The 21,782-nt window shown below is 46.4% G+C and overlaps 1 protein-coding gene across 1 annotated transcript; it reads right to left on the reverse strand.

The window, feature by feature from the left end:
* Positions 1-2,516: 2,516 nt before the first annotated feature.
* On the reverse strand, positions 2,517-3,962 carry LOC121291207 (potassium voltage-gated channel subfamily S member 3-like). The gene has a single exon (XM_041212292.1). It carries the CDS (start codon positions 3,960-3,962, stop codon positions 2,517-2,519), a length of 1,446 nt encoding a protein of 481 aa, XP_041068226.1.
* Between the last annotated feature and the right edge of the window lie 17,820 nt (positions 3,963-21,782).

A 21,782-nucleotide genomic window follows, 5' to 3' on the forward strand; every position in this document is an offset into this window, starting at 1 on the left:
CCACCTTCTAGCCTAAGTGATCAGGGTCACTTTCTGGGCTTTGCTGCACCCCTGAACTAACCCCTCCAGCCTGAAAATTGAGTGGGAAACTGCCCTTAGGTGGTCATTAATTGGCAACTTAATTGGGGCAAGGGCGGGTGGGCCAACTTATACGAACAGATTCAACTGTCACAATATGCCTCAGATCCTGGGAGGTTGGCCTCAGACCTGCACATACCAACAATATTCATCATACAACCCTTTACTCAGCATGAGCCCATGAGTCCTTGTTCCTATGACTGATATAGTCAGTAGCCTCTGATAGGCAGAGGACATATTTTCACCCAACTCAAAGATGAGGTGAACCAAAGAAATGGATGAGAAGTGAGAGTTAGGTGGAAGATACTCCTGCAGGTACTTTTTAAAAGCTACAGCTGCATATATTGATGGTGTAGTTTAGAGGCAGAGGAGCCAATTCGTGGAATGTCATAGCTCATATTGATGTGACAACAGTCAAATGTCACACCCTGCCCAGGAGAGTAATTTTAAATATAGCAGGGGATACCTTTTTTTTAAGCCTATATCCCACAGGGAAGGAGAGGAAGTCATTGTCCCAGTAGTTGGCAGGTAAATCACTGATCGGGGAATGAATCAGCATGGATCTTACACAGAGAAATACTAAGGGAGGAGAGACATGGGGTAGTCAGCAGGTAAGTAGGCCTGGGGAAGGAGGTGAACCATTGAAGAGAAACTTGCTTATCTCGGGTACTTGCAAAATAAGCAGTTTTTGTAGCTAATCTGATATATTCCCTGTTAAACGGTTAAACAAGGCCAGCAATTATTGCTCATGCTTCATTGTAAACGAAAGTCCAAGTCATGAATAAAATCAATATTAATATACACCAATGACTGTTCAGAATGAAATTGCTTAGCATTATCATATCACTTTGGTCTCAGTGTGTTTTATAACAGTCTCTAATTCTGGACTCTCAGGTCAGGATTTAATACCCTACCTGAGCCGAGTTTGGTGGTGGTGAGTTATTTAATCAGGTGGGCAGTTGGCGGGTGAGGATGTGCCTTCCTGCCTCAGCCTCGATTAAGTCCGTGGTGGGAAGGCAGGTGGATGTCTTCTTGCCTGCAATTGCAGCTCTTGAGGGCAATTAATGCCCCCACTTAAAGGCCTCATCTTGCCGATGTCAATACCAGTGGGTGAGGGACTTGTCATGCAAGAAGCCCGAAAACCTGTTGGGTAGCTTGTAGGCTTCCAGTGGGGTCCCTTGGTCAAAGGCACTCAGTGCCTGATCAAAGGTGCTGGACTCAGGCAGGGTGGAGCTTGCTGAGAACCACACTGCTCTACCATTGTTGCCGGACCTCCTTTCCCACAACCCCCACCTTAAAATCCTCCTCCAAACTCACATTTGGCCTGAGACCCTTGGTGATCCTGGACCTTGGGTGAGTCCATTACCAGCGGTAGTCACTGCTTCCCCTGTGGCTCTGCTGAGTAAGCAATGCTGCCAGCCTCTGATTGAAGGCAGCTCTTTGGGGGTGGGATTTCAACCTCTAGGGTCCATCATCCCAGGGAAGGCCTGCCACTGCCCAGCTAAGTGCCCATTGGCCCAATGTGCTGGGCCTTCCCAAAAGTAGGTGACATGATGCTCCTGCCAGTTGAAGAGCTGGGGGCCTGACCCCCATCACCTACATTAAATTCCACCCTTAGTCTCTTATTCTGAATGGATCATGAGTGTGAAAGCAGTTCACAGCAGCACCAACATCAATACCACATTTGTAGTTTGGGCACGGCATTCAGCATCGAACTGTATGAGGGGATTGAGAGGGATTGGTTTTGGGTGGAAAAATGGAGTAAACAGTTTCCGCCTCATTTTCCTGCCACAAAATGTTACTCCTCCTAATTGTAAACTGAAAACTGCAAAGGAAATTCTTTCAAAGCTCAGGTTTTAGAGACAGTTCTGAGACTTTTCTGTATAAAGAGTAAGAAATCTGCTCAAATACACAGACAAGTTTATAATAAGCACATCACATTTTTGTTTATGTTTTTAACATTTTATTTATGCACAGCATAGAGACAAAGACATTTTCAACAAGTGCTTGTGAATCATTGGTTGTTTGTTCTTCTTTCATTGGATGTTTCTTTTAATTACTTGTTCAGGATTGACTGTTTTCATGAATCCTCTACATATTCGTAATAATAACACTTAAACTGTGCTCATCATATTTGATTGGTGAGTCCTTTATCTGTGCCGTACCAGTCGTCTGCTTCCAGCCAATCATATGTAAAGCGTAACTGTCAGACAGGAAGTAACTGTTATAGAACAGTGAGTGCGTGCAGACTCCTACGTTTTCTAAATCTATAGATGGATAGTAATAGTTTAACTAGTTTGAGAGCAGTTTACCTCATGCACTACAGTATTTCCCACATTCATGATAACAATTTTTATGACTGGTTGAATGGAAAAGATCTGCAGCAAGTTTATCAGACAGGGGTGATAGACGGAGGAGGGAGGGCTGGTTCAGTCTGATTATTGCTGGGAACAGTGTTCCTTATCCACGTGCTGGCTGGTTGAAGACTCTATGGAACTCTGTTTCTCACAAGGTGCGCTGTTCAGGTCCAGTGCATGGGTGTTTGAACTACAACGCATCTTCCTCACATAAATGTCCCTGATGTTGACGCATGGTAGACCTGCAGCCAGCTTTCTCAGCTCTTGGTTTCGAATCACGACATCGATGGCTTGTTCCCGTTGATAATATTTTGAAAAACGGTTAAATATGACAGTAACTGGCAAAGCGACCATCAACAGGCCGAATATGATGCAGGTGCTGCCGATGAGCTTACCCTGTATGGTGACTGGGTAAGTGTCACCATAACCAACAGTGGTCATGCTAATGGTTGCCCACCACCAGCTAATAGGGATGCTATGCAGTCCAGTTTCTTTCTCATCTTTCTCAGATGAGTAGATGAGGGCTGAGAAGATGGCAATGCCTACAGTCAAAAACACAACCAAGAGTCCTACCTCTTCATAGCTATGTCTAAAGGTTGCTCCGAGCGACCTCAATCCAATGGAGTGACGAGCCAACTTCAGAACCCGAAAGATGCGCATCAACCGAAGAACCTGTACCACACGGCCAATGTTCACCAGCTCTGAGCTATCATCATCTATACGTTCTACTACCAGGGTAATATAGAATGGTAGAAATGATAAAAAGTCTATGATATTCAGTGGATTTTGGAGGAACTTGCAGAGGCATGGGGTGACTATCAACCTTGCTATATACTCAATGCTGAACCACACAATACAGGTGAATTCAACAGTCAGGAAGCCAGGGTCTTCAGATCGCCCATGAAATTCAGGCAGACTGTGAACACACATAGCCACAATGGAAAGCAACACTATGACCAGTGAGGATATGGTGAAAACCTTGGCTGGAAAGGAATATTCTGGATTCTCTAAAATGAGCCACAACTTTTCTCTATGTTTACCATACCACATATGTTTAAACCTCTCCATTTGTAGGGGGATGGTGCTGGCATCTTCAGAAGTTAAGCTCAGGTCATCACTCTGTGAGTCAAACTCCCTCTCAACAGCATTCTGTTTGCGTTCATGGTATTTGAACCTGCAGCAGTGGTGGATACAAATCTCTCCAATGCCCCAGTATTCTATTTCTTGGTGGAACGAGAATACACAAATCCCCTCCATCACATGGAGCTTGCCCGTGGAATAGAAATTCAACACATAATGAAAGAAACTTGGATTTCTGTCAAAGTAATATTCATCAGCATACACATCGTAATCATCACACAACTCAAGGGTGTCCTCTCTTGAGGAACATGCCAGTAACTTTCCCAATCTGGTCTCTGGAAATTTTAACAATGCCCTTTGCTCAACCTTTCGTTTCAGGCCCCCAACATTGATGTTGATCATCTCCAGGTAATGTCTGTCTCTGTGGTAGAACTGTCCATAAACCATGATCACCCCACTGATAAATTGAAGCTAGGGATCCTCATCAAAAGCTGGAGTGAGTTCAGAATTCTGTCCTTGCTAATTTCAGTAAAATGAATTGTTAAAGCGGTTTCTTCCCAGTGTCTGCTGGGAGCAGCTTCCAGTGTCTTCTAACCCAGGAAATTCTGTTAAAGCATCAACAACAATACATTTCAGGAGCCAATAATGAAATGACATGAAAGAATAAATGGGTGGGTAATACAGAGTGGGGACGTGATGGCGTAGTGGTATTGTTGCTGGACTAATAATCCAGAGACCTAGTGTAATGCTTTGGGGACCTGGGTTCGAATCCTGCCACGGCAGATAATGCCAATAAAAAAAAAATTTGGATTTAAAATGACCGTTGCCCATGAATGGAAGGAAGTCCATCACCCTTACCTGGAATGACCTCCATGTGACTCCAGCAATGTGGTTGACTCTCACATGCCCAAGCAAGCCACTCAGTTGTAACCAACCACTACAAAGTCACATAAAAGAAATGAAACCGGATGGACCACCTGGTAATCACAGTCCTGTCGATCCTGCAAGGTCCTCCTTACTAACATCTGGGGGCTGTCTCACTGGACGAGTCAAGCAACAGCCTGACATAGTCATCCTCATGAATCACACCTTGCAGATGATGTCCCAGGCACTACCTGTCCCACTGGCAGGACAGATCCAGCAGAGGTGGCGACACAGTGGCATACAGTCGAGAGGGAGTTGCCCTGCAAGTCCTCGACATCAACTCATGGCATCAGGTCAAACGTGGGTAAGGAAACCTCCTGCTGATTACCACGTACTGCCCTCCCTCATCTGCTGAATCAGTACTCCTCCATGTTGAACATCACTTGGAGGAAGCACTAAGGGTGGCAAGGTGCAGAATGCACTCTGGGTGGAGAGACTTCAATGTCTATCACCAAGACTGGCTTGGTAGCACCACTACTGGCCAAGTCCAAAATGACATAGCCGCTAGACTAGGTCTGCGGCAGGTGGTGACCGGAGAAACATACTTGACCTTATACTAACCAACCTGCCTGCTGCAGATGCATCTGCCCATGAGAGTATTGGTAGGAGTGACCACCACAGAGTCATTGTGGAGATGTGGTCCTGCCTTCACATTGAGGATACCTTCTATCGTGTTGTCTGGCAGTATCACGGTGAAAAATGGGATTGATTTTGAACAGATCTAGCAACTCAAGACTGGGCATCCATGAGGCGCTGTGGGCCATCAGCAGCAGCAGAATTGTACTCAAACACAATCTGTAACCTCATGGCCCAACATATCCCCAACTCTACCATTACCATCAAGCCAAAAGGTCAACGCCGGTTCAATGAAGAGTGCAGGAGGGCATGCAAGGAGGAGCACCAAGCATACCTAAAAATGAGGTGTCAGCCTGGTGAAGCTATAACACAGGACTTGTGTACCAATCAGCATAAGCAGCAAGTGATAAACAGAGCTAAGCGATCCCTCAAATAACAGATCAGATCTAAGCTCTGCAGTCCTGCCACATCCAATCGTGAATGCTGGTGGACGATTAAACAACTCACTAGAGGAGGAGGCTCCACAAATATCCCCATCCTCAATGATGGAGGAGCCCAAAATTCTACTGCACATATTCTAATTTACACCAAGTATCGACTCATCCAACACTGCTCTTAAATGTCATTCATTGCCTCCAGATTTGCAAAGATCTGATCTTAAAATTCTTATCTACACCACACTTCTAATTGCCCATGACATCTTGCTACTCTACAAGTGTAAATCCAAGTTGGACAGCCAAGTCACAGCACCGTGTGTGTGTGTGTGTGTGTGTGTGTATATGTGTGTGTGTGAGTGTATGTGTGTGTGTTTGTGTCTGAGTGTTTGTGTGTGTGCATGTCTGTGTGTGTTTGTATATGTGTTCGTGTCTGTGTGTGCATGCGCACGCTTGTGTGTGGGTGTATGTATATGTGTGTGTGTATGTCTGCATGTATGTGTCTGTGTGTCTCTGTGGGCACATGTGTGTGTGTGTTTGTGTGTATATCATTGTGCATGCATGTCCGTAGCTGTGTGTCTGTCTGTGTTTGTGTGTATGTGTGATGTATGTGTTTGAGTTTGTGTGTGTGTGAGTTTGTGTATGAGTATGTGTGTTTGTGTATGACTGTGTATGTCTGTCTGTGTGTGTGAGAATATATGGGTGTGAGTGTGTGTGTGTGTGTGTGTGTGTGTATGTGTGGGTGTATGTGTTGGGGGGGTGAGGTTGTGGATGTGTGTATGTCTGAGTGGTTGTGTGTGTTTGTTGGGGTGTGCATTTGGGTGTGTGTGCATGTGTCTGCATGTGTGTGCATATGCCTCAGTGTGCTAATGTTTGTCAGTGTTGTATGTTTGTGCATTTGTATGTGTGTGTGCACGCTTGGATGTGTGTGTGTGTGTCGATGCATGTGCATGTGTGTGGGTGTGTGTGTGTCTGCGCGTTTGTATGTGTGTCTGGGGGATATGTGTGTGCATTTGTATGTATGTGTGCGCATTTGTGTGGGTAAGTGTGTGTAGGTGTGCATATGTGTTTGGGTGGGTGTGTGTATGTGTGTGGGTGTGTGTGTCTGGGTGTGTGTTTGTTGGGGTATGTGTTTGTGTCTGCTTGTGTGTATGAAGGGTGTGTTTCTGTTTGTGTGTGTCTGAGTTTGTGGGTGTGTGTGTAGGTGGGTGTATATGTGTGTGCACACGTGTGTGGGTATGTGCATGGTTGTATGTGTCTCTGTGTGACGGTGGGTGTGTGGGCATGTGTGTAGATGTGTGTGTATCTGTGTGTTTGTGTCTATATGTGTGCGTGTGTGTCTGTGCACGTGTGTGGGTGTGTGTGTGCATGGTTGTGTGAGTGTGTGTGCGTATTTGTGTGTGGGTGTGTATGTGTATGCATATGTCTCAGTATGCATTTGTGTGTGGGTATGTGTGTGAGTATTTGCAAGCGTGTTTGTATATGGGTGTGTGCGTGTGCTTGTGTGTACATGTGCATATGTCTTAGTGTGTATGTGTGTGTATTTGTATGTATGTGTTTGTGTGTATAAGTGTGTGTGTATGTGTGTGGCTGTGGATGTGTTTGTGTGTGTGTCTAAGTGTGTTTGTTGGGGTGTGCATTGGTGTGTGAGTGGGTGTGTCTGCATGTGTGCATATGCCTCAGTGTGCGTTTGTTTGTATGACTGTATGTGTGTGCGTTTGTGTGTGTGTGTTTGCGTCAATGTATACATGTGTGTGTCTGGGTATGTGTGTGTCTGGCTGTATGTGTGTGTGGAAATGTGCATACATATGCACGTGTATGGGTGTGTGTGTGTGTGTGTGTATATGTCTGTGTATATATGTGTGTATTGCATATGTCTCAATGTGTGTATATGTGTGTACTTGTATGCGTGTGTGGGTGTGCATGTGTGTGTATCTGGTTGGGTGTGTGTCTGTGCATGTGTGTCTGGGTGTGTGTGTGTGTCTGCTTGTGCGTGGGGGGTTTGTTTCTGTGTTTATGTGTCTGAGTGTGTGGGTGTGTCTGTGTATGTGCATGTGCGCACGTGTTTATGTCTGTGCATGGTTGCCTGAGTGTGTTTGTGTGTGTGTATGTGGATGTTTGGGCGCATTTGTGTCTGTGTGTGTCTGCTTGTGTGTGGGCTGGTGGGTGTTTCCGTGTGTGTGTTTTGTGTGTGTGAGTGTGTGGGGGTGTGTGTAGGTGGGTGTGTGTGTGTGTGTCAGTGTATATGTGTGTGTGCATGGTTGTCATTGTGTTAGTGTGTGTGACTGTGGGTGTCTGGGCATATGTGTAGGTGTGTGTGTCTGTGCATGGGTGTGTGTCTGCTTGTGTGTGTGGGGAGGGTGTGTTTCTGTGTGTGTGTGTTTGTATGTGTATCTGTGAGTGTATGTGTAGGTGGGTGTGTGTGTATGTCTGTGTGTATATGTATGCATGTGTCTCAGTGTGTATTTGTATGTGTCCGCATTTGTGTGTGTAAGTGTGGGCGTGTCATGTTTGTTTGTGTGTCTAGTTAATGTGGGTGTGTGTGTGCGTATACATGTGTATGTGTGTGTATGTCTATGTGTGCGTATATGTGTGCGTGTGCATATGTCTCAGTGTGTGTATGTCTATGTGTGCGTATATGTGTGCGTGTGCATATGTCTCAGTGTGTGTATGTCTATGTGTGCTTGTGTGTGTATTTGTATGTATGTATATGCATTTGTGTGTGTATAAGTGTGTGTGTGTGTGTCTGTGTTCATGGGTGTGTGTATGTGGGTATTGTGTGTCTGTGTGAGTCTGTGTTTGGATATGTGCATGTGTGTCTGTGTACGTGTTTGTGTGTGGGTGTGTGTCCATGTGTTTGCATGTCTGGGCGTGTGTGTGGCGGGGTGTGATTCTGTGTGTATATTTGCGTGTATGTGTTTATGTGCATGTGTGTGTGTATGTGTGTGTGTAGTTGTGTTTGTGTATCTGTGTGTATGTGCATGGTTATTTGTGTGTGTGTGTTTGTGGGTGTGTGTGTAGGTCTGTGTGTGTGGGTGTGTGTGTGGCTGGGCAAGGGGATATGTGTGTGTGGGTATGTGTGGGCATGTGTGTACATATTCATGTGTATGTGTGGGTGTGTGTGTCTGTGTGTTTGTGTGCGTATGTCTGTGTATTTGTATGTATGTGTGCACGTTTGTGTTTGTAAGTCTATGTGGGTATGTGTGTGTGTTTGTGTATGTGGGTGTGCGTGTGCATGTATGTGTCTGGGTGGGTGTGTGTCTGTGTCTGTGCATGTGTGTCTGTGTGTTTGTGTGTGTGGGTCTGTGTATGTTTGCTTGTGTGTGGGGGTATGTTTCTGTGTGTGTGTGTGTGTGTGTGTTTCTGTGTCTGTGAGTGTGTTCATGTGCCTGTATGTGTGTGGGTGCATATGTGTGTGTGTGCATGGTTGTCTGAGTGTGTGTTTGTGTGTGTGTAGGTGTTTGGGTGCATTTGTGTCTGTGTGTCAGCTTGTGTGTGTGGGGGGGGGGCGGTGTTTCTGTGTGTGTGTGTTTGTGTGTGTGCCTGTGAGTGTGTGTGTGTGTATGCATGGTTGTCGTTCTGTGCGTGTGTCTGTGTGACTGTGGGTGTCTGGGCATGTGTGTGTATGTGCATGTGTGTGTGTGCACACGTGTGTATGTGTCTGTGTGAGTGTGTGCACATTTGTCTGTGCATATGTGTGTATATATGTGTGTATGCATATGTCTCAGTATGTGTTTGTGTGTGGGTATGTGTGTGGGTGTGGGTGTGCATGTGTACCTGGGTATATATGTTAGGGTGTGTGTTTGTGCGTGTATGTGGAGTGTGTGTGTGGATGGTTGTGTGTGTGTGCATGTGGGTGTTCGTGTGTGAGTATACTGGGGTGTGTGTGTATTCTGCGTGTGTGTGTGTTTTTATGCGTGTGCGCATATGCCTCAGTGTGCATATGTTTGTGTGTGTGTGTATGAGTGTATGTGTGTGTGTATTTATATGTGTGTGTGCGTTTGTGTGTGTATGTGTGTGTGTTTCTTTTATTCATTTACGGGATGTGGGTATCGCTGGCTAGGCCAGCATTTATTGCTCATCCCTAGTTGCCCTTGAGAAGGTGATGGTGGTGTCGTTGCATGTGTGTGGGTTGTGTGTCTGGGTCAGGTTCTGAGTGTGTGTGCATGTGCATGTATGTGTTTGTGTGTGCACATATGTCTCAGTGTGTAGTCGGAGCTGTGCTTGCCATTAATTAAGAGGTGTTAATTAATTAATTTATTATGATACACATCTTATATTTCACCCCTCTCCTAAAATTTACTCAGTTCTGTTGAAGGGTCATGAGGACTTGAAACGTCAACTCTGGCAGCCGATGCTGCCAGACCTGCTGAGTTTCTCCAGGTAATTCTGTTTTTGTTAAGGCTCTTGACAATTCAATTGACAATGATTTAACATTGCCCATGCAATTTTTCATTCATCTCATGGGCAAAATGGGCAGGCAGGCAGCCCACAGTTTGCAAAACCCTATCCACGGGTGGGATAAGAAGGGTCAGCAGCATTGTCAATGTGAGTAGTGAGGAGTTTTGGAGATAACTTGCTGCTGTTGGCTTATTGGTACTTCTCAGTTTATTCTCTGATCGAGGCTTCATTCTTAACATTTTCAGGCTTCATTTCTGGGTTCATTGGTGTCTTCCAAGCCCCCTGAGGATTCGGACCATGTGGACCCTTCCAGGTATCAGGCAGCCTTCCCTTACCCTGGTAATGGAGATTGTGGTCCCTGCTGGTGGCCCCTACTCTGAGGAGGAAGAGAGGGACAAAATGGAAAGGAGGCCAGGTGTCCCAGTGCAGCTTCCAGAGGTGGGACCTGTGGGATGAGAGGCGCAGGGCCAGCAAGAAGTCCAAGGCAGAAGGGGCCACAGAAGATGCCGCTATCCTGCTGCCAGGGTTTACAGGTGGCGATGCAGCTACCTCAATATGTCTGAGGTGCAATGCCAAAGGAAGCTCCGCCTCTCAAGGGAGACCGTAACCTCCATTTGTCAGATGATCGGCCCTGAGATCAGCTCCGACTGTGTGGGTGGACACCCCATGCCAGTGGCTCTGAAAGTCACAGTGACCCTCAACTTCTATGCCTCCAGCTCTTTCCAGGGCTCAGTGGGGGATCTGTGTAGAATCTCCCAATCAGCTGTCCACAGTTTTGAAAAGCTGGTGATAGAAGCTCTGTTCAGTTGGCTATTGACTTTCCTTCATTTCTATACAGACGAGGTCAACTAGGATCCTCCGCGTCCAGGGTGCAATAGACTGCACACATGTGGCCATCAAGGCGCCAGTGGGTGAGCCCAATGCCTTCGTCAACAGGAAGGGCTTCCATTCCATGAACGTGCAGATAGTGTGTGATCACAGGCTGCAGGTTCTGCAAGTCTGGTACCCAGGCAGCTCCCATGACTCTTACATCCTCAGACATTCCCAGGTGTTGGGGCTCTTCAGTGCTCCAGCTTGGCTGGATGGATGGCTGCTGGGTAACAAGGGCTATCCACTCAAAAGGTGGGCATGATACCTCTCTGCCATCCAAGAACAGAGGCCGAGCAGCGGTACAGCAGGAGTCACGCCTCCACAAGGACGGTGTTAGAGAGAACCATAGGTCTTCTCAAGATGTGCTTCCGATGTCTGGACCGTTCAGGCGGTGCACTACAATCCCTCCCCCCCAGAGGGCGTGTCACTGATAGTGGTTGTATGTTGTGCTCTCCACAATCTGGCGCTGGAAAGGGGGGACCCAATGGAGGAAAAGGATGTTGGCACAGCTCCATAGGCCATAGGTGATGAATCCAGCAGCAAGTCAGAAGAGGAGCACGGTGAGAACGCTGAGGGTGTGGAGGCAGGGACACCCTGATCGAATGCTCCTTCAGCTGGGCTGCCACATAAGCGCTACCTCCCTCATGCTAGAGCTGCCACCTGCATCCCGGATCACAGAAATGACCCTTTCCTCGGCCCCCAAGATACACTCAGTGTCTGCACAATAAAGTTTCAAGCCACCCACATCCAGCATTAAATACTGGCCTACCCTACACCTACAAAACAAATGAAGCATACTCAGGACAATAACACAAAAGCAAATGTAGCTTAATGTTGGTACCATGACCAGTCCCTCTTGTGCTTAGGCACTTTAAACCTACATTAATGGGTGCTACATCTAGGTTCTGCCCCCTCGCTGGCAGCAGCATTGGAGACAGCCTGCTGACTGTGGTGTCTTGTTGACCTTGGCCAGCATCCTCTGGCCAGTAGAGCCTGTGCTGGCCCTGATCGGGAGGGAGCGGCCAGTGCCGCAGCTGGCATCTCCCCAGTCATCGCAGCCTCATCAAACGCGACAGTCACTGGCTGAGGGGCAGAGGAGCTGCTGCCATGATCCAGAGTGCCCTGAGAGGAGCCTGCAGAGATGACAACATGAGGTCGCTGTGGACCCTCCCTGCTCACCATTGATGGACGGGCACAAAGTTGGGATTATGGGTGCCTCATCCATCTCCCACACGGACACTGACCAGCTGCGGTCAGTGCCTGTGTGAGGGCTTACAGGTCCATGTGCAATCCCAGGTACCCCTGATTTTGTCCTTGGAGCTGTGTCTCCGCTGCACATGACCATGAGGGTCAACGCAGTGCTGATGCTTTGCAAGGACTCCTCCACAACGGAGACCATGGCACACAGACCCTCTTTGATCTCCACCAGATCCTCCTGCACATTCCACTGGACGTCCAGCGTCTGCTGCCTAATGGACAACTCCAGAGGCCCATCATCAGCCTTTGACTGATCATCGTTCTGGTCTCCAGCAATCCTCTGACTGCCGGCGCCCATGGCACTCTCTGCCTCTGCCTGCATGTCAAGCAAGTGTGAAGTGCCCTCACCAATTTGCAAAGATCTAGCCACCGATCTAATGCCCACCGAGGTGCTGGTGTCTGCGCTGATGCCTGGTTCAGAGAGTGGGTGTGACGCAGGTACTTCTGGAGCATGGTGGTCCTCCGGGATCAGGGGTAGCCCCTGGAGGTCCTGCACTTGGCTGCTTGGTGGCAGATCTAAGGGAGAAGAAGGACATCACATTGTCACTGTGCATGCCAGGCACCCTGGTGAGACAATGGAGATCTGCATCATGATGCCATCGTCTTCCAATGATCAATGAGGAATCCAGTCTGGAGGCTTCCATCAATGATGAGACTGCACAAGTGTGTCTGAACCATCTGAACTTCTTACCTCTGTGCACTGCACTCTTATCTTCGTCTGACACCCCAGCCTCTCCGCGGCTGGTTGACTGAGGTTCATGGTGCCTCTCGAGCTCCAAGGCCTCCTGCTCGTACCGAGAGAGGATGAGGAGGTGTGGGGTCCTCTGCCAGTCTACGACCTCTCCAAGTTGTTATGGCTCATATTCTCCTGAAAGGACAGAGGGGCATTGATTAGTCCACTCTCTACCTGCAGCACTATTGCTGCAACCCCACCTGAGGAACACCTCGCAGGGCACATCCGAGTCGTGGCCCTCGAGCTGCAAGGTACTCAGTCCAAGCAGCCAGGGCTCACCCCACTGGCCAGCTCTGGCATCATTGACAGTTGGCACTCAGACTCTAGCACCCCTGAGGTCCATTGGGGGACGGCCAGCCTGTAACACATCTTCACACTGACCCATGCCAACATGGTGCTCACTCTTCCTGAGTGCAGCAGGTCATTGAAGCGCTTCCGGCAGTGCACCCAGGTGCACCACACCACATTGTGGCTGCTCACCCAGGCTGCCACCTCCTCCCATGCCCTCTTTGTGAGGGGTGGTGGCTTCTTCCTCCCATGTCTGGGGACAAGAATGTCCCTCCTGGCAGCCACCTCCTCCAGAAGGGTGGCGAGGGACTTGCTGGAGAAAAGCGGGGCTGAGTGCCCAGCTGACCTCCCCTTCCACCTGGCCTCTGCATCCTCGTTTGCAGCCATGTTGCTGCTGCAGTTCTGATATGGGCAGCCTCCCTGGAGCTGCCTGCGCTGTTTTCAAACTGGCCGCCGGGTCACCACTGGATGAGGCAGACAACAGGCCCCCCCGCTCCCGCCTGCTGCTTCTCAGAGGTTCTCCAGCCAGCGTACACACTGGCTGGGCCTTTGTTGGCCCACGAGCATGAAACCATGGTTCGACCCCGATCAAGGGCAGCAGTCGGCTTCCCAACCATTCCCACCAAGCCCGCCTGGCGAGTGCAAAATTCTGCCCTGTGTGTGTTGGTGAATAGAGTGATCCAGGTGACCACATTCATATCCTGGACTGTCCTTGATGTTACCTTTATGGAGGAGGTATGGAGAGTGCAGATTCTGTTGAGTCTAGACCACTGTTTTCAATGGGGTGGTGAGGGTGGTGGGGGGGGAACCTGGAGGTTCTGCTGTTGGATTACTCACCACATTTTTGCTGGCAATTTTGGTATCAGCCCAGAGATCGTGTCATTTGCCCTTTTTGCCAAAACCTATGTCACTCAAAGCATTCACGGAACATCCAAAAAGGTTTGTGTAATTTGAATTACATATTTGGTAGGTTCTGAAGGACTTCATGGATTGGCAGTTCTGGGTTGGCTTCAATGCGATCAAATTCTTCAGCGTTTTGCTCTCCAGCTCGTGTCAGAAGATGGGATATGAGACAGGATGGGAAGCCATTGTACAGCTGTTGATTTCACTGGTTATCCACATTGATGTGTTGAGGACAGTGTCCAAGGGTGTTATGCGGCTGCTCTGTGCCCACATAGGGGAGCAGTATTCTGATGAAGAGTACATGAGAGCAAGGTTGCATTGGAGTACAGTGCATGCACGGGATCCTCAGTTCCTGCCTGCTCATTCCCAGATGATGTTTACCCTCTTCTTGCTCTTTTCTTTGACTCTTTACAGTGTTCAGAGAACATGAGTGCAGAATGACTCCAGATCTCTCTAGCCACTTGTGCATTCATTCATATGATAAATTCTAAATGTTTACACACTATCGATGTTGAGTTGATTGGCCTCCAGTTACCTGGTTCAGGCCTTTCTCCATTTTTGATGTTATGTTGACAACCCTCCAGGGTCCAGCAAAATTCCCATATCTAAGAATGTTTGAAAGATCACCTGTTGTTCCCTTTCTGACTCCCCTCAGTATTTCAGGATGCATCCATCATGGCCTAGTGCTTTATTCAAGACTTTTTAAAATTCATTTACCGGTCGTGAACATTGCTGGCTGGGCCAGCATTTATTGTCCATCCCCAGTTGCCCTTGAGAATGTGGTGGTGAGCTGGCTTCTTGAACCAATGCAGTCTGTGTGATGGAAGTACTCTCACAGTGCTGTTAGGGAGGGAGTTCCAGGATTTTGACCCAACGACAGTGAAAGAATGGCGATATATTTCCAAGTCAGGATGGTGAGTGACTTGGAGGGAACTTACAGGTGGTGGTGTTCCCATGCACGTGCTGCCCTTGTTTTTCCAGGCGGTAGAGGTCGGGTGCCATACAGGAAGCTTGGCAAGTTGCTGCTTAACATCTAGATGATACACACTGCTGCCACTGTGTATTGATGGTGGAGGGAGTGGATGTTTAAGTTGGCAAATGGGATGTTGTTGAAATGTGTGCTTTGTCCTGGATGGTCTCACACTTTTTCAGAGTTGTTGGAGCTGCACTCATCCAATCAATAAAGTATTCTACCACACATATAGGAACTTTCCAATATAGAAACAGGAAAAGGCCATTTAGCCCGTTCAGCCTGCTCCACCATTCAATGGGATCATGGCTGATCTGTCACACCATATAGGCCTTTTCCCCATATCCCTTAATACTTTTAGATAAACTCATCCATCTCAGATTTAAAATGAGCAATTTGCCCATCTTAATATACTGAAAACTTCGGTCAAATCACCCTTAACCATCCAACCTGCAGGAATACATGCTAGTTTGTGTAATCTCTCCTTATAATTTAACCCTTAGAGTCCAGGTATCATTGTGATGAATCTACGCTGCACTCCCTCCAAGGTCAGTCTATCCTTCCTAAAGTGTGGTGCCCAGGGCTGCTCCCAGTAACTCCAGGTGTGGTCTAACCAGGGCTTTGTGTAGTGAAGCATGAATACTACCCCTTCTAATCCAGTCCTTGAGACATAAAGGCCAGCGCTCTTTTAACTTTTTTGTTTATTTTTTGCACCTGTTCATGACACTTTACTTACCTGTTGTACCTGAATCTTTATGGATCCCCACTGTTTCTAGCTTTGCACCTTTTAAAAAGTCCCTGTTCTATCCGTTTTCTTAAGCCCAAAGTCAATGACCTTACATTTGCGTAAATTGAAATCCAATTGCCATGGTTTTGCCCAAACACTTAATCTATCTATATCTCTGTGATCTTATGTATCTACTATGCTTACAGGGCCACCTACTTTTGTGCCATCAGCAAACTTGGATTTCCATGCAATCATCTAAGTGTAAAGTCCCCTTGCCTGGGACTGTATTCTGTTTCTAGTCTTACTCTGGGTGTACAACAGCGCAGAACAAACTTGTGGCTTAATCAAGCTTTTCTTTATTGAGTAGTACAAATCACTACAAGTATACTCACAAAACTGGCTATTGGCCTTCCCATGTGCAAGGGTCCATCCCCCTATTGTCAATCCGCTGGGTGAGTCCTCTTCATGTCTTTTATGACTGACCAGGTCACATTTTCCTGATGATCATGCTGACCTTCTCAAGCTCCTGATGTTTATAGTGTGAAGTATGTCATTGGTGCCAGTGCTCACGACCCCTTCCAGATGTCAGACAACGGTGGCACATATATTTGTCCAATTCCCTCTCATCTGGGGTTGTTGCCAGGCAGTTGTATTGTGGGCAGATCCCCTTTTCTCCTGCCATTCACTTTTGCCCACTCTCACATACAGCTAAGTCCATCTTGTGAGTTTTGCCCACCTTAAGTCAGTTTCAACCGGTTGAGCTACAAGTTCATAAAAGTTCAACCTTGAGCCAGATAAACAACTTCATGTTTCTTAACTTCCTTGTCTTAAAGGTAAACAATCTCAGTACTTATCTTGTCAGGCACAGACATTGAGAAAAAACAAGTTACACAATTGTCAGGTGGTTTGCAGATAGGCGATTTTGTCCTTTAAGCAAAAAGTAGAAAAACATATTTTAACTTCTGTCCCGTAGTCAGTCACATAGGCACTGTTTCTCCATTTCTTCAGTCAAGCTTCAGTCTTCTATTCTACCACGTTTTGTCTAGCTCTGCACATGAGACTGCCAAGTGTTGTTTACAAGTATGAGTACCGTGTCTGAAGCAACATCATCTACAAGCATTAGTGAAAAACTAGATTAAAAGAAAACATGGATTAAAAAATGGGATTTAAAATTTTTTTCAAGAAGATGAGTTGAGCATAAGCCTTAGATAAGTGTGGTGAATGGTTGAGGCCAATTTTCATACATGTTCCTTAACCCAACTGTCTGTCTCATGCTGCTCAGCCCATTTCTTAACCAGGTCAATAACTTGCTGTCAATTGAGCTTCAACTTTAGCTAACAATCTCTTATGAAGGAGATTGTCAAAGTTTGTCAAAGTTTTTATCTTTGGGGAGATGGTAGCATAGTGGTAATGTCACTGTGCTAGTAATCCAGTAGGCCCAAGCTAATGCTCTGGGGACACAGATTCAAATCTTGCTAAATTAGCAGCTGGTGAAATTTGAATTCAATTAATATATTTGGATATAAAGCAGTACTGGTGACCATGACAACTATCATTGATTGTTATAAAAATCCATCTGGTTCACTAATATTCTTTTGGGAAGGAAATCTGCCGTCCTTACCTGGCCTGGCCTACATGTAACTGCAGGCCCACAGCAATGTGGTTGACACTTAACTGCTCTCTCAGATGTTCAGTTCAAGGATAATTAGGGATGGGCAACAAATGCTGGCTTTGCCATTGGTACCCACATCCCATGTCAGAATAAATTTTTTAAAATGCCTTCTGGAAGTCTGTAAAAGCCTGTTCAGAGACATTCCATCATCTGTTGCTTACTTCACATCTTCGCGTAGCTGGACCTACCCTTTACAAATCCATGCCAGCTCTGATCTGCTTAAAATTTTCAAGGTGTTCATTCAATCACTGCTGAGGTATTGATATAATAATTTCCTGACAACAGATGTCAGATCTATAATGCCCTGGTTTCCCTCTCTCACCTTTCTTAACGAATGGGGCACCAAGTGCAATTTTCCAATCTAAAGAAACACCAGATTTGTGCTTTGTATGGGGTGGACAGGCTTTAGGGAGTTACTTGCCACAGGATTCCCAGCCTCTGACCTGCTTTTGCAGCCACAGTTCAGTTCTTGGTCAATGGCAACCTTCAGGATGTTGATGATGGGCAATTCTGTGATGTTAATGCCATTGAATGTCAAAGTGGGATGATTGAATTCTCTCTTATTGAAGATGATTATTTTCAGCATTTCTAAGGCACAAGTGTTACTTGCCATTTATTGTTGTCCAGGTCTTGCTGCATTTGGACATGGACTGCTTCAGTATCTGAGGAGTCGCAAATGGTGCTGAACGTTGTGCAATCTTCAGCAAACATCCCCACTTCTGACCTTATGATGGAAGGAAGGTAATTGATGAAGCAGCTGAAGATGGTTGGGCCAAGGACACTATCCTGAGGAACCCCTGCAGTGATGTCCTGGAACTGAGATGACTGATTTCCAACAACCACAACAATCTTCCTTTGTGCTGGATATACCTCCAACCAGCGCAGAGTTTTCCCCCTGATTCCCATTGACGCCAGTTTTGCTTGGGCTCCTTGTTGCCACATTTGATCTTGATGTCAAGGATAGTCACTTCCACCTCATCTCAGGAGTTCAGCTCTTTTGTCCATGTTTGAGCCAAGGCTGTAATGAGATCAGGAGCTGAGTGGCCCTGGCAGAACCCAAACTGGGCGTCAGTGAGGAGGTTTTTGTTGAGTAAGTGTCACTTGATAGCACTGTTGATGATCCCTTCATCACTTTGCTGATGATAGAGAGTACACTCACTGGGTTGAGTAATTGGCTGGGTTGGGTTTGTCCTGCTTTTTGTGTACAGGACATATCTGGGCAATTTTCCACATTGCTGGGTAGATGCTAGTGCTGTAGCTGTACCAGAACAGCTGGGTTGTGGTGTGGCTAATTCTGGAGCACAAGTCTTCAGTACTATTGCTGAAATGTTGTCAGGACCCATAGCCTTTGCAGTATCATCTTGATAGTGATTCAAATTGGCTGAAGAATACCATCTATGATGCTGGGGTCCTTAGGAGGAGGCCAAGATGGATCATCTGCTTGGCAGCTCTGGCTGAAGGTGGCTGCAAATGCTTCAGCCTTATCTTTTGCTTATCTTTTGATCTGCTGGGCTACCCCTTTTTTGAGGATGGGGATATTTGTGGAGCCTCCTCCTCCAATGAGTTGTTTCATTGCCCACCGCCATTCACAACTGGATGTGGCAGGTCTACAGAGCTTAGATCTGCTCCATTGGTTGTGGAATCACTTAGTTCTGTCTATCACATGCTGTTTCTACTTTAGTATGCAAGTAGTCCTGTGTTGTAGCCTCACCAGATTGACAGCTCATTTTTAGGTATGCCTGGTGCTGCTCCTGGCATGCCCTCCTGCACTCTTCATTGAACCAGGGTTGATCCCCTGGTTTGGTGGTAATGTTAGAGTGGGGATATGCTCGGCCATGATATTAGAGATTGTGTTTCTATACAGTTCTGTTGCTGCTGATGGCCCACAGCGTCTCACGACTACCCAATCTTGAGTTGCTAGGTCGGTTCGAAATCTATCCCATTTAGCACGGTGGTAGTGCCACACAACGTGATGAAGGGTATACTCAATGCAAAACCAGGACTTAGTCTCCAAAAGGACTGTGCGGTAGTCACTCTACCTGATACTGTCATGGACAGATGCATCTGCAGCAAGCAGATTGGTGAGGATGAGTTCAAGTATGTTTTCCCCTCTTGTTGGTTCCCTCATTACCTGCCTTAGACCCAGTCTAGCAGTTATGTCTTTAGAGCTTAGCCAGTAGTGTTGCTACTGAGCTACTGTTGGTGATGGACATTGAAGTTCCCACCCAGAATACAAAATGTGCCCTTGCCACCATCAGTGCTTCCTCCAAGTGGTGTTCAATATGGAAGAACATTGATTCATCAGCTGAGGGAAGGCGGTACGTGGTAATCAGCAGGAGGTTTCCTTGCCCATGTTTGACCTGATGCTATGAGATTTCATGGGATCCAGAGTCAATGTTGAGGACTCCCAGGGCATTTCCTCCTGACTCTATGCTACTGTGCCACCACCTCTGCTGGGTATGTCTTGTCACACTGGAGAGATTGTGATGAGGTGCCAGCAACATTGTCCGTAAGGTATAGTTCTGTGAGTATGACTATGTCAGGCTGTTGCTTGACTTGTCTATGACAGCTTGGCACAAGCCCCCAGTTGTTATTAAAGAGGACTTTGCAGGGTTGACATTGTATGCCATTTTCATTTCCAGCGTATAGGTCAGTGCCGGATGGTCTATCTAGTTTCGTTATTCCTTTTAGACTGCATAGCAGTTTGATATAATGGAGTGCCTTGCTAGGCTATTGCAGAGGGCATTTAAAAGTGTGGGCCTGGAATCACATATAAGCCTGACTGGGTAAGGATAGCAGATTTCCTTCCCTAAAGGCCATTAGTGAACCAGATGGGTCTTTAAGCAACAATCGACAATGGTTTTGTTGTCAACGTTAGTCTAGCTTTTAATTCCAGGTTTATTATTATTATCCAGCCTAGTCCAGCAACATTATCATTACACCACTACCTCCCCATTGCCTTCTTTAAATTTAAACATTAGTTTGTGACTCTTTTAGCCTCTCAAAACAAAAATTAAATTCAACCATACACTTGGCAATATTCACAAGAATGTTCCCTTTGTGTCAGATTGTTAATTAATTTTGCCCTGTTGCCTGTTCTGTTATCACTTTAAGGAACTTTAACACCAATATGCAAATAAGCAAGTAGCCAGCTTTATAGCAGCATGTGACCTCCAGCAGCAAGGAGTGTGTGTGGTGAGTGCAGTGTTGTTCTTGTGAGAATTATTTGCTGAATCCATAAAGTAAATCTGTTTGTTGAGCCAGCCTGTACTGTCTTCAAATAAACTGAATCTACTTTACCAGTCCTGGCGTGAGATTGGTGAGTTTGTGTAAAGCAAACATAGAAACACAACATGGTAGCAGTGATGTCAATTGGAAGACCACATGATGTGCCACAGACAAGGTTTGGTTCAATACAAAGGTTGTGAGTACATTGAAACCGTGGGAGGCAGAAACAACAAAAAAGTATGTGCCGCATACTTGCAGTAACAACAGGCACTGGGCTAGAGACCCAAATAAGCGTAAGCACATGCACAAAGTTAGCGGCCAGGCAGACCAGGGTAAAGATTCAGAAAGGAAAAATCTTCAACTGGCAAGTGAACAGGCTTTCCAAGTTGTGAATGTGACACAATGTATGGATGAAATCGAAGAGTTAGAAGCTTTCGCTACTTTCAGCATCATATTCCCAAAGAAAAGATGCAAACCACATGCTCACAGCCAAAGTTGATAGAGGAGTGGCATGAACATCTTACCAGTCAACATCATGAAGTATATGAACCTGGACTGTTGGAAGTCAATGATATAACCTACAACAGACAAATTAATTGCATGTAATAGGTTACCCATTCATTGCACAGGTATGTTGACGTTGAAATGCAGCTAAGGCAAGTCTGCATGGAAACCACAAGCATTCTATCTGGTGGACATGAGTGGACCAGTAGAAGCAGGTTTACTGGTGTATACGGAATTCAACATTATGACCATACACAAGATCACCAGCATACCAATTGTGGCAGAAGAGGCCAAGAATAATTGCCTTGAGTCAGTCCATGACCTACAACAGACATACCCAGACAGGTTCAACACTATAGGAAACTTCAAAGGTGATGTTGTACTACACCTCAGAGAAGATGCAATTCTGCTGATCAACTCTCTTAGAAAGTACTGTGTGTACATACAGAAGCTAAAGGGTGAGTTGGATGACATGAAGTGTAACGATATTGTGCGTCAGCACACTGACTGGTGTAGTCCCATCATATGTGTGCTGAAAAAAGACGGCACAATCTGGGCATGCTTAGACCCAAGATGTCTAAATCTTGCTCTGAATAGTTGACCACACAAGATTTCAATATTAGAGGAATTGAATCCCAAATTTACAGGAGCAAGGCTTTTCTCCAAGTTGGACGCCAAACACGGATATTGCTCTGCTCAGTTGCAGAGGGATCTCAACAAGAAATCACAACTTTCAGGACACCATTCAGGAGATACTGTTTCCAGAGATTACCCTTTGGT

Source organism: Carcharodon carcharias, chromosome 19 (genome assembly GCF_017639515.1).
Source record: "Carcharodon carcharias isolate sCarCar2 chromosome 19, sCarCar2.pri, whole genome shotgun sequence".
NCBI lineage: Eukaryota > Metazoa > Chordata > Chondrichthyes > Lamniformes > Lamnidae > Carcharodon > Carcharodon carcharias.

Coding starts and splice junctions, on each gene's coding strand:
- LOC121291207 (XM_041212292.1), bottom strand. CDS start 3,962: ATGGTTTATGGACAGTTCTACCACAGAGACAGACATTACCTGGAGATG.